At 47.5% G+C, this 23,606-nt stretch overlaps 1 protein-coding gene across 6 annotated transcripts in view; it reads right to left on the bottom strand.

Annotated features, from left to right (window-relative positions):
• Positions 1 to 3,419: 3,419 nt before the first annotated feature.
• LOC307242412 (pleckstrin homology domain-containing family A member 1-like) overlaps positions 3,420 to 23,606 on the bottom strand; it is a 20,325-nt gene continuing 138 nt past the window's right edge. The window contains exons 1-14 of one of the 6 annotated variants that reach the window (XM_080016873.1): positions 23,543 to 23,606; positions 20,007 to 20,228; positions 19,111 to 19,167; positions 18,951 to 18,996; positions 14,373 to 14,470; positions 12,326 to 12,457; positions 11,631 to 11,771; positions 11,464 to 11,532; positions 10,701 to 10,765; positions 10,498 to 10,561; positions 9,572 to 9,661; positions 7,561 to 7,634; positions 6,718 to 6,792; positions 5,258 to 5,621 (exon numbers count right to left, since the gene is read on the bottom strand). The exon at positions 23,543 to 23,606 is cut by the window's right edge and continues 16 nt beyond it. In XM_080016873.1, coding sequence (XP_079872999.1) covers positions 5,381 to 5,621; positions 6,718 to 6,792; positions 7,561 to 7,634; positions 9,572 to 9,661; positions 10,498 to 10,561; positions 10,701 to 10,765; positions 11,464 to 11,532; positions 11,631 to 11,771; positions 12,326 to 12,457; positions 14,373 to 14,470; positions 18,951 to 18,996; positions 19,111 to 19,167; positions 20,007 to 20,147 — 1,293 coding nt within the window. In that variant the 5' untranslated portion in view covers positions 20,148 to 20,228; positions 23,543 to 23,606 and the 3' untranslated portion in view covers positions 5,258 to 5,380. Of the gene's footprint in view, positions 5,622 to 5,888; positions 5,964 to 6,717; positions 6,793 to 7,560; positions 7,635 to 9,571; positions 9,662 to 10,497; positions 10,562 to 10,700; positions 10,766 to 11,463; positions 11,533 to 11,630; positions 11,772 to 12,325; positions 12,458 to 14,372; positions 14,471 to 18,950; positions 18,997 to 19,110; positions 19,168 to 20,006; positions 20,229 to 23,542 lie in introns of those variants that run through there. The other 5 variants (XM_080016872.1, XM_080016874.1, XM_080016877.1 and 2 more) reach the window with 5 other exon arrangements.

The following is a 23,606-nucleotide window of genomic DNA, read 5'->3' as shown; positions in this document are numbered from 1 at the left end:
AACAAGCTCCCTGATTGGCCGACGTCCGTGACGCGCTACGCAGAAGTGCTTTCCTATTGGTCCGTGTTGCTCGGCGGGGCGTCGTGAGAAGTTCCGCTCCGCCAAGGCGGCGGCGGAGGGAGGAGGGAGGAGGGAGGAGGATGGAGGTCAGTGCCAGCGTTCATTTACTATCGTGAAGGAAAGAGACCACATCGACATGTCCACTTATCTAAAAGTACAAAAGCGATTGCGCTTAAATTGCTTATATATATTATATATATATATATATATATATATATATATATATATATATATATATATATATATATATACACACACACACACTGTAAATATAAGTTTCACCTTTTTATTCCCACACACTGTTTTTATTAGAATTCAACCAGTGTGTTTTAAAAATGGTTGTAAACAGTATATAAAGCTTTACTTACTGACAAGAGTGGTCACTCTTGGCCCGGCTGGTTGGGAAAATCAGCTGAGTGGAGAAGTTGGCTGGATCATAGGTTTCATTTTGTCGGTTTGTTTCATTCAACTCGGAAACTGAGGAAAGTAAATACATCTACAATAAAAACACACTGTTTTTATTTGTTTTTCACCAATGTGTTTTAAAAATAGCTGTATACAGTATATAAAGCTTTACTTACTCACAAAAGCCAGAAGGTCAACGATGAATTCAAATATGAACTACGTCACACCAACAACAATCTTTAACAGAATGGTTTCGAAGTATTAGGGTATAATTATCTATATTCCATTTTTTTTTTTTAAGTCTTTTTAGTCTTTTAAGTCTTTTTTTCTTGGCCTGGATGGTTGGGAAAATAAGCTGAGGGGAGAAGTTGGCTGGATCATGAGATTCATTTTGTCTGTTTTATTCATCTGGGAAACAAAGGAAAGTAAATACATCTACAATAAAAACACACTGTTTTTATTTTTTGTCGCTCGCTTGTTTTCAATTTGAGGACACTGTGATGGTGCAGCGGAGCGGAGATCGCTTCCGAAATGTTGATTGACAACTTTTATTGCGGATCAGTGGCAGATCATAAATAATTATTGAAAATTATAAGAAAAAAAAATAAAAAGTAAAAAAACGGGCACCCCCCGTCCTTCTCCTCAGGACCCGGTGGCAAATGCCTCACCGCCCGCCAATGGGCGGCGTCCCGGTGGTGGGGAACCTCTGGTTTGAACGACCTGGGTCGCCATGGTGCTTAGGGAGGACCGTTCTGCTGTTCTGACCAAGTGAGGCCTGTTTCCTGACAACGCTTCTCTGTGCAGGTTAGGGGTCCGCCGTGTGGCGTAAAGCGATACGGTAAACGGCGGGCCGGAGGAATCAGCGCAATAAAGAGGCCGCATATACACAACGTGATCGATTGTGGGCTCGGGGGAGGGGGCCGGGGTTATTTTTTAACGGCTCTTGGTTTTAACGAGCCGGCCGGCATGGAAGTGCTTCTCCCAGGGAGGCCTCCTGCGGTGCATCTCAGGCCGGCTTGAACGCAAGCTCTTGTGTCGGAGCAGCCGCCAGAGCGAGGCGTGGAGGGACACGAGAGGGGTCGTAACCTCGTAACGACTGGGCCACTTGGTCCCCTGGACAAAGGCAGTGCGGAAATGAGGCTTTTTGACTTATAACGTACATATATAATGGCCATAACATAAAAAATAATAATAAGCTGGAAGTCTAGATGTATTATTTGCAGGCCCAGAGGTTCTCCACTGACCTAATTATGGTCAGTTCAACATGTGTAGATGAAATACGACCTCAGAATGGTTAAGTATAGCGTACAGGACAAATTCTCCCTTTCTAGTAAAGTCTTTTGCCCCGATGACGAGACAAAGTCACGCTTTTGTACAGTCGTTGGCTCTGTTTTTTGGTTCATTTATTTCAGGGCATTATATTTAACTACACTCCCTGAGCAGGTTATAAAGGCTGCGATACTTTACCGACGAACCAATGAGTGAAATGCTATATCGACAGATCGCAAAAGTATATAACTGGACCAGCACATGGCCCTGTTGGACCCGCTGCCATGTTAACCCAGCGGGGGGATGACAAGGGCATGCGTGGTGGGAAACTACGCAGATGAAAACGACCTCAGTCTGTACGGAACGCCCATTCTCAAAACCAAGACCAATGTACACAGCCATGCACAAAACACTGAGGTCTGTGTGATCTCTCCCACGTAGCTGGGCATATTCCCGCTGGATGTGGGGGCCCCTTTGGAGGCAGCGATGGGACTTTTTGTTTTCCACGCCGGAAGCCACAGCGGAGTTACACCCCCACCCTCGATGGAGGCCGGCAGGGAGCTGAGGATACACTGGAGTGTGAGAAAGCAGAACTCAAGAGCGGTTCCTCCGAGCTCCTACACCAGTGTTCGCCATCTGGTGACAAATGGACATGCTTCAGGACCTCTGACATCACCGGTGCTTTCTTTAGCTGCTGGATGGAGGCCAGCCAGCCTGCACAGACAGGGTGGGTGGATGGGGGGAACGCCTTCTGGGAGGCGGCCTCCGGGGGGCGCCCTTCCAACCGGTTTCAGCCTCTTTACTATCTTCACCAAAGCTTATCATGAGCCACAACAGTGGCCACCGCTTACTAAATGAGAGCAAAACAATTGCACAATTGACAGATGTGATTTGTTAAGCTGAGAAAATACAGGATATTACTGCCCCATCTCAAAAAAAGGTGTAAGCTGTATCATATCTATACCTGCAAATAAAAAAATTAAAAAATTAAAAAATCTCCACAGCTGACGGTATGATATTTGTTTCAAAGTCCGAGGACACATTGCGCTCTATCGCAGGAGTAGAGGGATCATTCAGCAAATTAAAAATAATAAACCATATGCGCTCCGTGATGGGTCAGGAGGCTCATTAACCTGCTTGTCAATTCAACCGAGTGCAAACAGGTTCATCAGAAGAGCTTAAAGACAAAGGACTTGAAGGCAGAGATATACTAAAGCCAAGCGATGTGCTGTAAAATAACCTGAGCTTTATTGACCTTGGTGTGAGGGGTAAGTGTGTCGGTGTGTGACATTGAGTTAGTCTGTGTGTGTGTGTGTGTTACAAGCATGCATGTAACACACTGGCACAAACCAAGCCAGATGCACCACCTATCCATTAATGCTCTATTCTTGTCCAGGGTCATGGGGCGGAGGCTACTCCAGCAGGGAGAGACCCTTAATATCTCAGTTCACCGCAGGGCCACACCCACCATTAACACACCGATGGGTCAACCTTGGGTGGGGATAGAATTTTAGGGAACTTATCTCCCCGCCCCCCCCACCAGAGGGCAGAGTCAGCCCTGTTCAAATTAACAGAGAGGACGTCACAGAATGACAACGTCAACATAAAATAAAAAGCGCTTCTTTTCCACAGGATGAAATCGCACACAAACAAAGCCACCAAAACGACTTTTTAAAATGGGTTTATTTCTTGCAGGTCATCGACATAATAAATAATACAAATTCAAACCAATTACACAAGACTGGACAAAGTGTTTTGAGATAGCTAGGCTATGTGACACTGGAGTGAAGCACGCACTTTTTTCTTTTTTTATTTATAAATTTAAATGGCTCGCTTCTCTTATCAAGCAAGACTACGGCAGAGTGTTAGGGGAGTACAGAGCCCAACGCAGCCACGGCCTTCTTCCAGGACAGCGACTATTTGGCAAACATGAATACAGGGAACACCTGGAAACATCTAAAAACCTACCCAACGTAATATACCTGTCACACACACACACACCCACATCCACACACACACACACACACTTTGGCAGAATTATTAAAATGGTAACTTGAAAGCAACAAGCTTTTCAAGGTGATAATCCTTACGAAGGTATTTCAGGTCAGTTTCATTTCTATTAACTTGAACCGAAAATGCTCACATGTGACCAATGTCCCTTTTGTAAAGATAAAATCGATTGCATATCAGCCATCAGCACAAATTAAAAAAAAAAAAAAAAAAAAAAAAAAGTTCATGGGAATCAAGTCATTGCCACAGAATTTTCAAGAAAATTGGACACAGATTACAGAGCTGCTCTATTCCAGTGACATTAAGAATGAATGTTTGGTGAAGGATTTTACTCCTATTTTTATATTTAACATAGTGTTTGGTTGATAGTAGGCTTGTTAAAAGGAGCTCGGAGCTCATATGATGTCACTCACATCTGATACAGTTTTGGTAAGAAGGACCTTGACCTTGTTAAAATGTACATAGGCAGACAAGATAAAGAGACAGTATGTTAAATGAATTTGGCAATAAAAAACAAACCAAAAAAAACAAGAAATTCAAAGTTGTCAGTACCGTTAATGTGCACTAGTGTCAAGACGACTGAGCAGATTTGGTTTTACACGTTCGTACGTAACCGGCGTAATAGAGGAATTAGTTTAAGGCTGGTTCCAGAACAGCACGCTATCAACTGAAATAAGGACAAAGTATGGCACGAGACTGGATCTATATCTGTGAAACTGTGTGATGCATTTCCTAGACCGCATCGAAAGAGTGCCACAACAACATCAACAGTGAATGCATGTATGTATGAAACCATCTATATTAGTAGAGATTAAATTAGAGAACTCTCCTCAGCTACTAGCTTGCACCTCTAAAGGGTCAGATGTTTACTTGGCACATCGTGGTTCAGAAATACCCTAAATATATAGTGTGAGAAAGGTATGTGTACCTTTGCAAAACGTCCGGTTAAAAGCCTCGTCATTGCATTTTTAATACGCCCGAGCAAAGTGATTTGTAATTTCTTTTTGTCAAACGGATGAGTAAATAAATAAACCTATTTACAGGAGCGGGCGGGTGGGACAGAGACGGCGGGTCTTCCTCGGCGTCCGCAAAGTTCCGCACTGACCCTCCTCCCACACGCCCGGGACCCACCGCCAACTTTGGCTCGGAATCCAGAGCCGGCTTTACCCGTCTCTTTCCTTCAGCCCCTGCCACGTTTTCCCAAAACGACTGCGAACAAAACCAGCGAGCACAAACCTTTACGTTTCCGACAATGGCTGGGATTGGTGGTTAGGATCGATTTGGTTCGCCAGGTAACGGCAGACAAGTGTCAGAAAGCTACACCGCCAGCGCCACAGAACCTGAATGGACGACACCTTTTTAAGGCTCCATCCTTGGTACACAGTGTCACACGGTTGATACCGATACCAACACCAACACCAACCTCTAGCATAACATCAACAAGATTAGATTTCAGGTTTCCCATTGGTTTAAACATCACAGGTGGGGGGCGGCGGTGGAGGGGGTGGGGGTTGTCAGACCTGGCTGACCGGCAGGTCAGCGTCGTCCAGGTCCAGCGGAGGTTCGGGCGGGTAGGGCTCAAATTGACTGCGGCGTTGCCACGGCGACTCCAGGTCGGCCCGGGGCGCCTCCCGGCTCACTTTGCCAGGCGCGTCTCCGGATGCGGGGGCGCGGCCGAGGTGAGGCCGTGGCTGGGCCGCGGCAGCAGGCTCATGAAGTGCTCGCTGTCCCAGGCCAGGCTGCGGCCGTGCACAGACCGCGACAGCAGCACCCCACTCTGGGCAGGCGGGTGGCACGGTGGATATGGGCGAGCGAGGGGCGGGGGGCCCCGCGGGGCTGCGGTAGAATGTGGAAGGGGAGGAGCGGCCATAGTGTTCCTGCAAAGTCGAGAGAGAGAGAGAGAGAGAGAGAGAGACACACACACACACACAGACACAGAGTGGTAAATGGTGCCGGTCGGGGTGCGGTGGAGACGAGGTGACCTGTGGCTCGAATGTGAAGGGTAAAAACCAAAAGAGAGTTACAGACTCGTGAGTTCAAGCCTGGCGGAGCTTTAGTAGAGCTGGTAGTGAAGGTGGAGGCTAGTTGAAGTAGTAGGTGCTGGAGAGAGACCAGAGACAGAAAGCGGTGGCGGGAGGAGCGGTAGGTTATAGCTTGGTAGTGTCTTAAGAAGTTGCCGCGGGGGCCCGTGTCACAGCTTGTCACTGAGATCTCAGTCTCTGAAACAGAGGAAACGTGTCGGAGGAAAGACAAAGCAGACGCAGTGAAAGCAACCAGGTGTTTAGATGTCGACCCGCATCAAGATGGAAACACGACAAAAAAACTGTCCATCGTAAAAGGGCGGCATTTTCCGCTCTAAAATGTTCTCGATTCCACTCTAAGATAAGACCTTTATTGATCCTCAGGGGGAAACTCAGATGTTACAGCAGCGGATTGTCGACAGAACAGTGCAGGTCAAATAAAAGGAAAAAAGATAAAAAAATAAAATATGGGCAGACGGCGGATATGCCAATGTAAACAAACGCAAAATAAATAGTAATGGCATTAAAATAATAACAATAAAGATGGTGGTACTCGTACTGATAATGGTGATAATAGTCGTCGCCATAATGGTCGTACCACTCTAATAACAACATAGAAATATAACGGCAAACAGAAAAATGATTCAAGTGAAAGGGAAGGGAACGTTCAAAGGCCTGGGAAGGAGGAGAGCGGAGGAATGAGGCAGCGGAGCAACAAACCGTCTCACCCGCAAACGCCCCCAAAAACCAATCACATATAAAAGGTCTGACAGCAGCAGCCTAGCGCCGAGGTACGCTGTCCACAAACCCCTGAGCGAGGGAGCGGCGTGCATGCGCGACCAAAGCGTGGCTTAAAATTCACGACATCTTGCACACTGTGGATGAGTGGACGGAAAGGACCGACCGGGCGTCGACCCGAGGAGGCGGAGGGGGGTGGGGGGCTGTGACGTACAGGCAGCGAGCAGAAGGGAGGAGGAGAGACAGACAGGAGGTCACACATCTAAGACAGGTGCACAGCTGCAGCAGGCTGCAGAGAGGGGGACGGGAGGAGGGCGTGGAGAGGGAGAGAAGAGGACACGTGAGACGAGGCAGGGTGACAAGAGACATCCAAACAAGGAAATAGAGCGTTTGTGTGTGTGTGTGTGTGTGTGTGTGTGTGTGTGTGTGTGTGTGTGTGTGCGTGTGCGTGCACGTTTGCGTTCCTTGCGTCGGTGCGAAATGCGAAAGGTAATCTTTAAAAGTTCAAGCGCTGAGGTGAGGGCAGGTCAAACATGTATTAAGTAGGGAGGTGGTGCTGGTGGGGGCGGGGTTCACATGGTTTGGCTACATGAACTTTCTGAACCTAAAACATTACGATAAAACACCTTTTGAAAGGCCTGGCCCCGGTGGAGGCGTGCCAAGCGGCCCCGCTCAAAACATGCGAGTAAAACCCGCCGTTCAAGCTCGGAACGGCGACCGAGCGGCGCAGCGGGCGAGACGGCAAAGAACCGAGAGCGACGGCAAAGAACCCAGTTAAAAAGTAGCGGGAGATGAAGGAGTGAGGTGGAATGCGGTTGCCAGGAGCAGCAAGGAATGCTGGGTAAAGGGCGGGGGGAGTGCTCGCTGGGTGTGCTGCAGCCGCGCGCCCTTCGGCGCATCTCGGTTCGCCGCCGACGGGCCCCGCGCGAATAAAGCCTCGGACGGGCAGCCAGGGAGCAGAGGCACGGTGCTGAAGGCAAGCGTTGACTCCTAAAAACTGGGGGGGGGGGTGGGTGGGGGGGGGTGGAGAAAGGGGGGTTTAGAGGTGCGGACGTACGTGCTGCTGCACTCCCCGATTCGGGACGTGTACCGCTGTATACAGGGGTTGGACAGACGTCTGCCCTGCCGCATCTGCAACAACACAGTGCAAAGCTGGATTAGAACGGCGGTGGCGCCCGGGGCGAAGGGGTGGGAGGGAGAGAGGGAGGGTGTAACGGGAAGAAAAGGGAGCGGGGGGGGGACACAGGAGGAAGGAGGGCGAGAGAGAGAGAGAGAATACACAATGAAAAGGAGAAGGCGAGAAATGCAGATGAGAAACGACGAGCCTCGCCGCGGCGCTGGGAGGCGTTTTCGGAAGGTGTCTCCCCCCCCCGGTCCCGGCGAATTCATCTCCCGTTCGTGGCGCACGGTGTTTCCCGCGACGGGGAGGAGACGAGAAGAATGTTGACAAACAAACAAACAAACAAACAAAAAAAAAAAAAAAAAAAAGAAGGAAAAGAGGAGGAAGAGACGTGCGGCAGCCTCCCCGAGGCGGGAGCGACGGGGGGCGGGGATGGGGCGGAGTCGACCTCGGGGACGCTGCCGCCGCACAGAATCCGACAGTCCAGGCTCGGAAAAAGTCGGAACGAGTCCAACCGGGGTTCTGGGATGGTGGTCGGCCGTCTGGAGATCCAGGGAGGCGGGGGTGGGGGGTGAGCGTGAGGCTAGAGCTACATTTGGGGAACAGACGGAGGTCGTGTCGTCTCCGCTCGGCGGTCAGCGGTGACGCCTTCTCGGGCTTTGTTCGTCGTCCCGTTTTTACGGCGATGGGTTTAACTCGTTTTAAAAAACAGTTGGGCTGGCAGACTTACACCAGAGTCGCATAACACGACGGTCGTTAAGAAGGAAAAGGACAGAACACCCGAACAGGTGCAAAAAGCAAAAGGGCCAAATGGTATTTTGGAACGCACTACATTACATTACATTACATTTAGCAGACGCTTTTATCCAAAGCGACTTACAATTGTTCAAACACCAACAGACGCAGCCATCAGGAGCAATAAGGGGTTAAGTGTCTTGCTCAAGGACACTACAGCATGCTAGCAGGAGGAGCCTGGGATCGAATCAGCAACCTTTAGATCACTAGACGACCAGCTCTACCGCCTGAGCTACCACCCCCAAAAACATGCAGACAAGCTGGTTCTCAGTTCGCCTAAAGTTTTCTCCGACAGGGACGACACGGAAATGACGGCTTCTGTCAAATCACAAAGCGATAAATAAAAAGGGCCAGTACAGAAGGGAGAGGCTCGCGGTGGAACCTCCCCCGACGTCGGCGCGACCCGCTTTGTCAAACCTTCATTTCCGGAGGGCGCTCGGCTCAAAGTGTACGCGCAAATCACCGAGGCCGTCCGCGCAGCTCCTCTCGGAACCAATCGGAGGCGGAAACCAAAGGCGACAAATAATATTTGACGACGGTACTTCCCCAATAAACGTGTCACCGGTGGGCGGGGCCGCCTGGCTGAGCAGTGTCGTCGCTGGTTTTGTCCCCCCCCCCCCGAGTTTCACAAGAGGAATTATGTAAACCAACACAAGTCTGGAGATGAGTCACCGCTCACATGTTCTCATCATGAACCAGGGAAATAAACAGATTTGAAACATTTGCGGTATGCAGTCACTGTCCACCGCCAGGTCAAGTGACATCCGCACTGTCAACACACATGAAAGTCTGGAATCGTTAACGTACAAAGGTCACAATTTTTGGATGAAATAGTGAAGAAGGCGTCTGCTTCGGATTATTCTCCTGCAAGAAATGTAATTCCACGTCTGCAATCGTAAATGTCTATTTGTACATTTCGCTAAGGGAAAGAGTGATACAGAATCCTCATGGTTCAGGTAACACGGCACTAACGAGTCGTCATGACTCTGGTAGGTAGCAAAGAAAACAACAACAACAAAAAAAACAAACAAAAAAAACAGCACATACAGATCCAGGCCTCGAGATATTTCACTGATTTCCCCAAGTCAGTCTCAAGTAATAAGCCCAGTCATGGACTCTGACGGGCGCTGGTACTGGGGCTGTTGCTACGTACTGTGGCGGCTGATCTCCCAGGTCCCCGCTGGGCCACGATGGCCCCGGAGACGGCCTTGATCCAACTGTGCATCTCCTCTGGACTGTCCGCCTGGCCGAAAAAAGAGAGAGAGAGAGAGAGAGAGAGAGAGAGAGAGAGAGAGAGAGAGAGAGAGAGAGAGAGAGAGAGAGAGAGAGAGAGAGAGAGAGAGAGAGAGAGAGAGAGAGAGAGAGAGAGAGAGAGAGAGAGAGAGAGAGAGAGAGAGAGAGAGAGAGAGAGAGAGAGAGAGAGAGAGAGAGAGAGAGAGAGAGAGAGAGAGAGAGAGGCGGAAGGGCAAAGACGGAGAGGGAGAACGAGGGGTGAGGAGGTGTCGGTTAGAGGGCGTGAGTGTGTTTTGCGTAGAGGCTGAAAATTCGGGGTTCAGAAAGCGAAATTCCACTCCGGGATTTTGAGTCAACCGTGTGGATTTGATAATCAGCACCGACACAGAAGCCCCGCCCACTGAGGAAATGAGCTGAGTCGCTGCGGGGCTGGAGCCAAAACACGGCAGGACTTTTACTTTCTGGACCTGGGATTTTGCACCTCTGGTTGCAAGTTCAAGAGATTATTTCTCACATACATGTCATGTAACGGGTTGTACCCGTGTATATAAGGTTTTTTTTTTCCTAAATACTAGGTATCAGAGTATCAGAGAATACTCTGATATATTGCTCTGACAAAACAGCATCAAGCTGTTTCGACTGTCATGCATTACGATTCATTACGTTCACATTCATTAGAAATGCCTGGATGTGTCAAAATAGCAGTGAATCAAGCGGATTTCTTTCATATGCAACACGTTTGTCATGGATATTTGACTTCCTCTGTTGAGTTCTCAGACACCAACGTCCCATTTCAGCGCGGCGTCAGAGAGATCCCTACGACATCCCCACTTCACGCCTTCTTACCTGGATATAAAAGGTCCTCGATGTGGTGACAACTTCAAAAAGGTTGTCCCTCATCATGATGTCACTGCGTGGAGAGACAGGAAGGACGTCAAAAAAAAAATATTATCAGGGATGGATTTGGGATTTGGGGTTTGTGAGTAACATTGTGTCGTCGGACAGGAGGCCGTTTTGAGGGGTTTAGCACAGTGAACGTGAATAAATACCTCTGCTTGCACTCCTGGACTTTGTGCACTTCTTTCAGCAGGATCATTCTCAGAGGTTCCTTTTCCTGAAGCCAAGGAACGAACACAAGAGCGAACACAGAAGAGCACCGGCCGTAAATTCATCAAAATATCCAACAAACGATAAGATTTCGGGCTGTAGATATGGCTTAATAAAACGGTTCCGTAAGATAAACGAAACACGCAGGATGATGGAACACCGAACTCCGTCAAAACCACAAACGCCGACGACGGAAGCAGAACACGCCGTCCGTTCTGGCGGCCGTGAACGAGGCCGACCTGCCCGTTCAAGGACTTCTCTCCGCGTAGATTAATTCACGGACGCGATGCGCGGCAGCAAGCCAATGCATATGGCCTCGTGCGAGCCGGAACTCATCTGCCCCCCCCAACCACACCCTTCAGGAGACAGAGAGTCTATGTCCTTAGGTCTCTGTTGACGACCAAACAGGCGCATGACGGCGTCACATAAGGGTTCGTCGACAGAGCTTGCGTTATATTATGCTATGAAGGTTGTATGGATATGTTTGTGTGCGTCCCGGGCCGTGGCAGGGGAAGCCGGGCATGTGATGACATGTAAAGTGGAGGCATTGAATTCCATCGACGGGGGATAAAACATGCCACAACTTGAGACAGCGCGTCTGGGTGATACTCAGAATTCAACAACAATGTCGACAATTTATATTTACCAGCATAATGACACATTTCTTAACAAACACCCCCCCCCCCCCCCCCCCCGCCAAGTTACCAGATCTGATTTGAAGTAGCTCATCGAGTTTTCTTCCAACAGGAAATATCGCCGCTTCCAGTTTCTCATCTGGGGGGGGGGGGGGGGGGGGGACAGAACAAATCGGGGGTTTGTGGACGCTCGTCAAAGCTGGGGCTAGCGGAACGTAACGTCCCAACGACACCCACCACGGCTCCCTGCTTGACGCAGTATCCAGACTTGATGACAGTTTGCTCCTGCGTCGGCCTGCCCAGGAAGTAGGGCAGCTGGCTGTGCGAGCGCCGCATGGCCTCGCGTTCAGCACCCTCCGCGCTGTCGCACCCTTCATGCTGCGGAGGCAAAGGACGGTATTATATACTACTATACTATAATACTTCTCAAAAATTTGAGCAAAAGAAGACGGGTTCAATAACGCTCCCGAAGCGCCAAAAGGGGTAATTGACTTTTTAAAACTTTTTTTGTAGAGTTTTTATTTTTATTTTTTTATTGTAGAGAGCAGTGGAAAGAGACACTTGCAGCAAATGACCGCAGGCTGGGTTGGAACCAGGGTCGCTGCAGGTTTGGTACTCAGGCTTATCCAGTTGAGCCACCAGGACGCAGCTCAACTGGATAAGCTGCCCAAACCCAGCCCCAAAGCGGTATTTGACTTTGACAGATTTAGTTTGGATGGAAGTATAAATCAATTATCAGTCATTCTGCATTCTGCATTCTCAATTCTCCCATTTACTGTGAGGTCGTTGAAATCTTCATCCCAACTGTGACGTGCTGTTTTCGCACAAGTCTATTATGAGTTTTATTGCGAGTGTCAAATTCTTGTAGTGAATGTAGACAAAAATAAATAAAATACAAAATAAAAATGGTTGTGTAAGTCGTTGCTGTGAACCTGTGTCTGTGTGATGATGGGGACCCCTCCTATGATCTCGGTCCTGTAGGAAACCTGCTTCTTGGGCCCCAGAAGATCCAGCAACGCCTTCTGATTCTCCGCGTTCTGCTGGCCATCACTCAACTTTGGCACCTGAAGGAAAACAAACTTCTTGAATCGTGGCTTTACAAGCAGTGGGGCTGCTTTGATTGTTTAACTGTCTGTGTCGAACGCTCATCAAAGTCTGAACCAGAACAGACATCTTGAAATATTCCGAGCTGCAGTCCGTTTGCTTTGTTCAGATTCTGTATAATGAAATCTGATGATGTTGCGCTTGGAACTCGGTTTGATTCGTGTTCACACTGCAACGCTCGACAGTGAACCAAAACTTGTAAACAAATGCAGCGCGCTTGCAAGCCGCTGTGCGATTGGTCAACATTTTCTGGGAAGTTGTGTCGGATTTCCGGAAACCACTCAGAGTTTTCTTCGCCCGGTCAAAAATCGGCCCCAAGTGGGTTGATGGAAAATGGAGCATTAGTGTGTGTGTACAATTGCTTTTGTTGCTATTCTCTGGTTGATAGACCAGTGTTCGGCATATGGCTATGTCCTGTGTGTCCGTGCCTCTGATGCGCTCCGCAGACCGCGTACCTGTGTGTGTGTGTGTGTGTGTGTGTGTGTGTGTGTGTGTGTATTGAATTACAGTCCACGCCTCGGACCCGCCTCCATAGAGCCCTGCTAGATTAGTGTCCAGTCGTGCAGAGCATACACAGTACAGGAAGTGAGTCGCATGGGTGTGTTGGGTTGGTTGCGTTCCCACCGCAAACAACCCCTCCGTGGAGCGACTGCAAGCGCGCCGAGACCGCCCTCTCTAGGTGGTCAGGAACGGAGTGCCATTGCTGCGTTCGTATATGGCCAAACAAACCCATCCAGGGGAGCGAATGCTCTAGGAATCGGGTGTGAATACACCCTGAGAAAGCGTTGCTTGTGGCAGGTGGTAGAATGTGGTAGTTAACTCAACAGATTTTTCGACTACTACAATTTTATTAAATTCAATTAATTTTGTGGGAAACAGCTTTAAAAAAGGAAAATACTTTTTCGACCTACAAACTAATAACCAGTATACAGGCAGGCATACCATAATAAGCCTCCCACCTTAATATGTTTTCCCACTCTCCCCTTGTCATTTTCTGAAGAAGTCATTGGGACTGCAGTGGAAACAATAGGATTTCTTCTCTTTCCTTGGAAGGGGCATGACATTCTGTACAACAATAGATAAACATACCTGTCATCATAACTACCTAACATATCCTATGATTCACGCTCTGAATCACAGCTGTGGTTGACCTCTCACTTCTACGGAATAAAGCTAAACTATTGTTCATCCAAGAGATCATTACCAAATCCAAGAAAAGACCAAAGGAAAGGAATGACAAGCACGCGCGTCAGGGTGGAAGTAACTAATTACTTCCTTTCCCCATTGCTGTAACTGAACAGATTAGAGCATTTTTCAGAGCCTGTCATTCTACATTCGAAAACTAAAAAAATTACACAAGTCTTCATAATGTAACTAGCACTAGGTCGCGTTCAAAAACGTTGTTTTGTTAATAGACTCTTCACTGTCACTGGTGTACATGGCTTCACCTGCTTTTCTGGGAAGGACTTCACAACACGGCTAAAGTGTGGGAAGATGATACCCAAGTTACCTTGAATATTTACAGTTCAATTTATTGCCATTGAATGTGACCATTTTATAATTCAGCAGATTTACATTTAAGCTTTGACACAAAATGTTCCAATATGGAGGCAATGCCTGGTCTTCTGAACGCTGGAGGAAAGCACTTTTCAAGTAGTATTTCATACATAACATTGTTTTTGAGTTGTACTTTTCACTCAATTTCAGTAAGTAACTCAATTCAATTAGGCATAACTTCAAGTCATCAATACTTTTTCATTGTGATGGCAATATTGCACATGGAATCCTTCTCCTTTTTGTGTGTGTGTGTGTGTGTGTGTGTGTGTGTGTGTGTGTGTGTGTGTGTGTGTGTGTGTGTGTGTCAGTCTGTCTTACAGTGATCTTGGTAGCTTTGTTGAGCGCGTTGACCCAGTCCACCAGATCCTGCTGGTCGTTGGCTTGCAGGAAGAACTTCCTCATCCCGGCGTTGATGACTAACACACGACACGTTGGGCAGGGGCGGGAGAGAAAAACAAAGAGAGAGACTCAGATATTCAGGAGAATTTTTTTTTTTTTTTTATATAAACACGGTGGAATACTCTTGTCAGAAGTCTGCCCGACAGTAAAGGTTTGGTTTCTTTGCACGCTCTCCTCATTCGCCGCAGTTGGCGGAGCGGCGGCGAGACACGCTGCGGAGCAGGACGTGCGCTCGTCAGGTGTGGCTAATAGGACAGAGCGTATCGAGAGCACGGCTCCATTATCGCTGGGTGAATCTGGAACGGTCTGAACCAAAGAGCCCCCCCCGCCGCAAACAAAGCCCCCATGGACGAGCCGGCTCAACCTGGCTCAGTTTGGTGCCGACTGCAGCGGCGCCACTTCTCCCAAGGACGGGAACAAGGCGTCTGGGTGGTGCTAACTGTTCTGCACTTTCAACGCGCACGCAGCACATTCGAACAGCGCGCACACACACACACACACACACACACACACACACACACACACACACACACACACACACACACACACACACACACACACACACACACACACACACACACACACACACACACACACACACACACACACACACACGACAATGTTGCAGCATTTTTCTGGGGGGGGTCAAACCCTGATTGGCTATGAATCAGTGATTTAGGCAGTGAAAGCGCTCATGGCTCCCTCTCCCTCTCCAGCCTAAATTCTTCATTCCATCAGGCTCTCCCTAGCCTCTCTCTCTATGCCCCATTCTTCCCGTCTTGTCTCTTGTTTCTTCAGCGCCGCAGTAAATCACATTAGAACTGGACATCAAAGCCGGACGGAGGAGCGTTGTAAAAAGCACGGCGGGCTCAAACTTTGCAGTACAATGGCGATCATTCTTCTGAGCCCTGTGTGCCGGCATCTGTCCGAATTTGCCTTATCTCTTGAGACACATGCATAGCTACATCCACCATCAGTCTTTGCCCCCTTTCTCCAAAGTCGGATTTTAAATGGCCGTGTCTCAGAGGGTATGAACGTGGATAAATCCAGACAGTCCCAACTTTGTACACCGCTTCATAGCTTCAGACATTTCCGGCTAATTCAAATTCTAATGAGGCGTCGTCGCTTTGAATGGACGTGAACTCTTGCTGAGGACCGTACTGGGTGCTTTCACCATTGTCAACATGTCTACTGTGACAGTGGCCTGCCAATGAATATTGGACTGGGTTCATCAAATATCACACGTGATGGTAACTGATCCTAATTCAAGGGATGGAATTGTAAAGCTCCTTCAGGTAAGTTCACGTTGAAGCTCATTGGTGATTTTGGGATGGCAGGCGTACAAGAAAGACAGATGTACCGGTAAACAGGGAAATCAATGACGCATATTAATGGCTCATATTAAAGGCCCCCTTTAGAGGATAATATAAGGAAGCCTCCTGGTTGCACCATCTACCGAATTAAAGCAACACATTGAGACACATTTTAAAACTGTCTAAGGAGCTTAAGGAGAGGGAGCATTTTAGGTGCTAGGGAAGATCTAGATAGCAATAATGGCCCACACCAACCAAACGAGGGACCATTACATGTTTTAACAAGTATGGTTGCATACATGAGGGGTCGGACTGCTGGGAATAATCCAGTTTTAGCAGTCATTTTGTTGACCAGTTTGGCAATAACACCAGTTTGTTGTTTCTCTTTAAACTCAAACTTCTGCCTGGATGTATTTATCAGGAACACACGTCCAATAACCCATCTGTAGTTAAAATAGTGAAATACGTGTTGAAACACCTATGTGGAACCAAACCTCTCTACCGTAGCGCTGAATTGCAGCTTTTTCAAGAGAATAAACCCCACATCCTTGTGAAGCGGAAGAAGATCTGCAGCAGCTTAGGTATGATGAAAAACATGGAGAAAAGACAGCAAACCAGGCAATATTCCTGCACCTCTCCCACTCAAAAATAGAACATTTCTACACTGCAGAGCATGGCAAGAATTAGGGTAAGATTGGACAAGTGAGTTGTATGTTACACACTCAATATGAGATCTCTACCTTGAGGATAGCGGTGGGAGGATTCTACGAGTACCGTACATGGTCTAGCTATTCACGAGGGGGTGTTTCAGACTCCTCTCCACACCAAAGAACACAGCGCCAAATACTTCTGGCCACACAAGCTGGCACACAAAAACGCATACCGCTTGATCTCTCGCAAATGTCTGTCATGTAATACACCAGTAACACCCATCATTGCCTTCTGTCGTGACTTTTCTAAATAGAATATCCAACAAAGCAGTGTGCGCCTATTCCCATAATTGCCCCGACTACTTTTCTGGAAAATGCCAATTATGGGTACTAAAAAGTCATTGGATGCAGCGTGGAGGAGGGGTGTCGGAAATGTAGGTATCAGCAAAATGTGGCGTGCAGACAGCCGTTTAAATGATACTCTTACTTTTCTTGAATCAGCATCCCGACCAAAACTCAACACGGAAGCCACAACCAGTCAGGGTAGTCAAATGAGTAACACAGAGTTCCTCCAATTAAATGAGAGACCGAGTCCTGAAGGACTTCCCTGTGATGAGGGAGATGACTCTTTTTACAACATAACACTGTTCCTCTGGTCTCACAGTATGGAAAATGGAGTGGCTAAGAGCAGATAAGACATCGGACAATGGCATTTCTGTTGCCGTTTGGTTAAAATGGTACTCGTGAGGCGTCTATTATGACAAATATGAGGATGTCAAGATTATTGAATTATATTACAGATGATTTAAAAAAAAAAAAAAAAAAAAGTTTGGAAGATGGCCAGGGCAGGTCTGCTGAACGCCTCAAAGCTCTGAAGGCCCTAATTAAGCTCCAGTTGATGTGGAGACAGACAGATTCTGAATGCAACACTGTGTCTGTTCATTTCGCGACTCTCCACAACAATCTACTACAATGGGACGCCACAACTAAGGAGAATGCTTTATCTGCATTCCCTCTCTATATGTTAGACCATTTTAAGATACTGTCTGCAAGGGGACCCAGGGGTTCAGATACAAGATCAAGGACGAGGTACCAACATGACCATCAGAGATCCAGTCAGATGTTGTTACAGGTTAGGGGACCCTGCCTTATTGTGTGTGTTTGCTAAACAGCTAGTGTTGATCAGGGTGATAGAGGGGAGAGCATGTAAGGAGCACGCCTGGCCAAGGGAAGAGGTTAGCTGAGGACAGACTCCTCCACATTCCTCGTGCAGGTTAAGGGGATCGCTTTAAGCCAAGTAACCTCTGAACAGCACACATTGAGCCCTGGGGTTTCCGGGATGGTGGGGTACTGGTGGATTGGTGTAGGGGTATAGTTGGCCGGGGGGTGACCGGGTGGGCCCCCTGCCGGCTGGGTTCGGGTCCTGGCGGCTTGCCCCTGGTGCCGGGTGGTTTCTGGCCTGCTGCAACGAGGAGCACCGCCGGGGGCTTTAAAAGGGCCCTTCGGAGGCTGCTTGCCGTCGCGGTTGTGGGTTGGGGTGCGGGGGGCTGTCGGCCTTTGCTCCCGCTGTGTGGCTTTTCTGCGGCGGGTGCCCTGGGTGGTGGAGGGCCCACATATGGCTGACATCTGCTACGTGGATGGGTGCTTGCAGCTGGGTGGAGCATCTTGCCAGTATGGCGTGCCTTACCTTTGTGTGGGGCGTTGGTGGGCGTGGGGGCCCTGGCGACTGGCCTGCGGGGCAGGCCGATCGAGCAGGGTGTTCGGCTGTCAGTGTGGGGCTTGGTGCCGGGGCCTGTGGTCCGTGACCCGGGTTCTGCGGCTGCGTCTTGTGCCTTGTGCCTGCACGCGGGGGGTGGGTTGTATGTGTGCGCCTCAGGGGTGTAGTGTCTCCTCGCGCTCTCTGGGACGGGTTTAGGCTCCTCGAGGCCGGATGTTGGGTGTTGCTCCGCGGGCTCCTCTTCTGTGCCTGCAGGGTGGAGTGCTCAAGGCTCTCCTGCAGTCGTGGAGTGTCTATATGGCTGTGGGACTCAGGGGTGGCTTTGGGGCCTTTTCCGCTGCTTGGAAGTGCTACGATATATTTCTGACCCCATCCACCAGAACTGTTTGGGTCCTGTACACTCACCGGTGGACACACACACACACACACACACACACACACACACACACACACACACACACACACACACACACACACACACACACACACACACACACACACACACACACACACACACACACACACACACACACACACACGCACGCATGCACGCTCTCTTTTCATCCCACAGGTTGTCCACAGGACAGAGTTATTGAAGCAGTTCTTGATGAATAAAGAATGAATAAAAAGCAGGTTGAGAAGTTGAATTCCACTTGCAGACTAACTCCGTCCTAGATGCAATGGAACAAATACTCTGTGTGTATGCCCAGCATGCTGATAGCAAAAAAAAAAAAAAACATCAGGAGTTTATCGAGGACTAGATTCTATCAGTCTCCATCTTATGTAAAGCAGCTGGGGTCAGAGTGTGAATTCTTACCAAAACAGAACTCTGCCTTCGGCCTAAGCTTGGTAGCATCACTGACCTGAAACACGAGAAGAAAAGCTGCAGTTAGAATTGGTTATAGGCAATATTAACCAATTACATTTATGAAGACTGTTTGAGTCAGCGATGCTGTGCTGGCGACATGCCTGCTTACTTTGGAGATGTAGGTAAGCTTGAGAGAGCCAACACAGTCTGCGCCGATGGGCAAGTTCTGTGGGGGAAAATAACAGAGCGAAGAAGATTATCAATAAACAAAATTAATGGATGAGTAAATCCACAACATAATTTACAACAAAACAAACAAAAAATGGTGTGTTTGTTGAAAATTAAAGTATAGAAAGCATTTCTATACATTCTAAGCCAGCGTCTTGTCACAGGTCTGCAATTCGGATTGCAGATCCACATTCAACTTCATAAAATTTTCAGCCATTTCAATCTATAAAAAGATCTGAACTGAATAATTAAAAATATCTCCTGTTTTACATGATTCGTGAATAAGTCATGTAACAGAACAGTCCAACAAATATACTTCCACCCAGTGTGGAGGATGGGCAGAATGTACACAAGTTCTAATTGGTTCAATCTAAAAACACCAATAATCTACATCTACGATTCTTGGCACTGAGGTGAATCTGTCCTTATTGCAAGAAGTGACAAATATGTTCACCTATCAAAAGATACACATACAATGCCACTTACCTGCTTATTTATATATACACCTTTTTAACTCACTGGACTGAGGAGTGAGTGAAAGTTTAGCCTTACCTTGCAGTGATACTGCATTATGGCAGCTAATATTAGCGTTTGGAAATCATTACCCAGATTTCCGGCTGACTGGCTGGCTGGCTATCTGGATGATGAGTTACAAGCTGCCATTAGTCTGTGCTATTACTTGTCGGATGACAAACAAGGTATTCAACAACTAAAAAAAAAAAAGCAACAAAACAAAAAACTCTTGTGTAAATCCCCTGTAGCGTGTAAGGGTAAACATTAGCCCTCTGTTCACAAATCCACAAAAGGAGCATAGCCAATATCAGCTTGGTACATCACCTGTGGGTTGTCCATGAACCAGACCAAGCTGCCCTGCTGTGTATCCAGGATGAAGTAGCGTCGCAAGAACTTGCCGCTGCTCTCGGTCTCCTCGATGTCCAGGAAACCGCAGATGCGGTTCTGCCGATCCACGTAAGGCATCTCGGCCGGAGGGACATTCCCTGGCCCGGCGGGGCCGGGGCTGGAGGGGAGCTGGTCGGAGGGTGTCGAGGCAGCCTGGCTCTGGGGATAGAGAGAAGAAAGTGGAGAGAGAGGGCGGGGAGCGAGTTAATGAGGAGTCTGGAGCGTTCCTTGCGGGTGAGTGCGGCCAGTTTCTCCTGCGTGTCTCTCCGCTCTCACTGCCACCTGGAGTTTGCCAAACTGCCGCCTGCCAGGAGATCATGTGACGCAAACCACAACCCCGCCTTTATCCTCTCCATATCAGCCTGCCTCTCCCTCTCTAGCCCTGCTCTTCACAGTCCTTCTTCCACTCTCTTTGCTATGACCTCCACCCACCAGTGATCTCTCTTTCTCTCTCTCTCTCTCCCTCTCCCTCCCTCCCTCCATTTGGCAAGCCTCTGGCAAGCCCCCTTTATCCTTTATCCCCTCCCTTCCTACACAGATGTCAACAACTGGAGTGTAGCCTACCATAAAAAAACAAGACCTGGGAGCTGTAGCACACAATGCAACAGAGCAAACACTCACAGGAGCTTCCTGAGAGCGACTAAACAATATTTAACCTTCTGGCGGCTGACAGCAGATAACACTCATCGCAGAGGTGCTTTTCACTAGGTGTCCATACAATAGTAAATGATTGATGCGTGTGTGTTCACACATACGTGTATGGATGTGTGGCTCAATGTATAAACCTCTGTGGGTGGGCGTAGCAACACTGTAGGCATATTGTTACATCAGCCTGTTTAAGCTGCTGTCATTTTTAGCTGAATCTGAAATATGTGAGTGAGATGGGGCATTGGAAAGCAAGATAAAGACGCTCTTTCTCCGAAACATTACATGCACTCTGCGGGCGGACGGGGGCAAAGCCAGGACAAAAGGGCTGCTTGTTGTGGATCTAGTCTGGGATTGGAGCATCACGATTGGCCCCTGAATCCACCCGACGCATCCCTTATGACACAGACACACACACACCAGCATGAAAAGGAAGCAATGCAGTTGAGGCAGGTTGCTTGAATAGTAAAATGAGCATTGGCTGTCATGGGACATGTCACTGTTTAATAATTTAATTCAGAACTAAAGTTAGCTTCCCTGGTATAAGTGACAAGAGAGGCAAAACAGAATATAAAAAAAGTTAAAAGCAACTTTCATACACATTTTATCTTAATTGAAATGGCCATAGGCTAATCCAATCGACATCATATTTATGTAGAAAAATAAAACATTTAACTCAGTAAATATATATTTAAAATCATGAGGAGATGAATATTAGATTGCACATTTGCTAGTTTCAAAGGCAATATTCTGCCTGTGCTCCAACAGAAGAGAGGACATGGTACAAAAGTTTACTGTATCATGTATGACAGCGAGGAAGGAAGGCCAATCAAGAAATCCAAAGCGAGAACCTAAAGACACAACAAAGTATTGGTGGTCTTATCTAAACTGGTGGGCTTATTTAAATCATATGCGTCTGATGATTCTAGGACGTCCCTGCAGCTGACAAGCCTGGTCACGCTGCTTCTGCCATGGTATCTGTCTCCAATCACTCAATGATCTAACTCACATGATTCAACAACAAACATAGAGAAAAGAAGCCAGGAGTGATAGTGGGATAGAAAAGTGTGTCCGCTCAATAGCTTTGTTAAAGTTAGGGCAATATCTAAGACATAAAACCATATCATTCAAGTAGGGTGTGCCAAAAGCACGGTTCACTCTGGAATTACAAAGTTCAATTCAATGACTACTTAAATTTCTTAAGATGAAAATTCAAGCACCTCAACAACCTGGTAAGAACCCTGTGACAAGATCCAGATTCGCTGATACAGACACCTGCATCTACGCCATCACTCCGCCCTAATTAAAAGTTAGTTGACAGAATAAGGTTTACGTCAGTGAACTAATTGGATAGCCCGAATAGCCATACAGCGCGGTGTGTCTGGCAAAGCAGGAGGGATCAGTAGCAGCCTGGGGGAAGGAACCGAGCACTTCAGGTCTGTCCAGTTCACATGAGGGGAACAAAATAGTTCTCTGGCTGGTCATTGAAAGCAGCAAATATAACTTTGGGATCAGATCACCTTGCCTTACCGCGCAATTCCATGACAAAGCCTGAAAAAACTGCAGATTGAGAAGAGGTTCATCATTACAGATTAGTCTGACCCCTTGCAGGGCAATGCTATGGATGTCTGTAGTTTGTTACCTCAGCAGAGAGATAGATAGACAGACAGACAGATGGATAGCTAGACAGAGATAGATAGATAGATAGATAGATAGATAGATAGATAGATAGATAGATAGATAGATAGATAGATAGATACTGTAGACAGATAGATAGATAGACACTGTTGACAGATAGATACTGTAGACAAATAGATAGATAGACAGATAGACAGACAAATAGTTACAGATACAGTAAATATAAATAGATAGATGGGTAGATACTGTAGACAGACATAAATACTGTAGACAGACACAGATATTTAGATGCTGTACACAGATAGATACTGTAGACAGATAGATAGATACAGTAAATAGACAGATAGACACAGTAGATAGATAGATAGATAGATAATGTAGACAGACAGATAGATACGGTAGATAGATAGATAGATAGATAATGTAGACAGATAGATAGATAGATAGATAATGTAGACAGACAGATAGATACGGTAGATAGATAGATAGATAGATAATGTAGACAGATAGATAGATACGGTAGATAGATAGATAGATAGATAATGTAGACAGATAGATAGATAGATAGATAGATAGATAGATAGATAGATAATGTAGACAGACAGATAGATACGGTAGATAAATAGATAGATGATCGATAGATACTGACGATAAATAGATAGATAGATCATTTATTATTTCCCTGAAGGAGACCATCACCATAATAGGCAACAACAAGAAAATAATTCATAATAAAGAGGAATGAAACAGCCTCTTGCAATAAACAAAAAAAAAAACACCTGAAAGAAAACAGAAAACAATGGCAAATACAACAAACCTAAAAAGCAACTGACAATAAACCTGTGTATCGAAAATCCACACAACTGTACAAGTTCATCTACATATAAATAAAAACAAAAACAACAACAACAACAACAACAACAACAAAAACCTCGGTGCACGTACGCACGCCGTGCGCCATCAAGCCCCTCACGACGCGGCTGACGTGTGTCCCGCACGGTCCAACAAAACGCGCGTCCCCTGACGCGCGGACCGCTCGGGCTTCCGTAGGAGCGCCCTCAGGTAAGCTAGCAGCGTTAGCTTGTTAGCATTAGCTCCCAGACGCGGCTAGCTTAGCGTTCGCGGGGTAGTTTTTAACTGCGGTGCAGGTCCAGCTCTCTCCACCCTCCACCCCCAAGTTACAACCGCACCGTTTAGTGACGTGTGGCTCCGATTGCCGAGTTTGTGCGGCTGTTATCCGGCCGCGGGTTGGTT

This window comes from Zeus faber (genome assembly GCF_960531495.2).
Source record: "Zeus faber genome assembly, chromosome: 16".
Lineage (NCBI taxonomy): Eukaryota > Metazoa > Chordata > Actinopteri > Zeiformes > Zeidae > Zeus > Zeus faber.
This window is presented reverse-complemented; position numbering and strand designations above follow the sequence as displayed.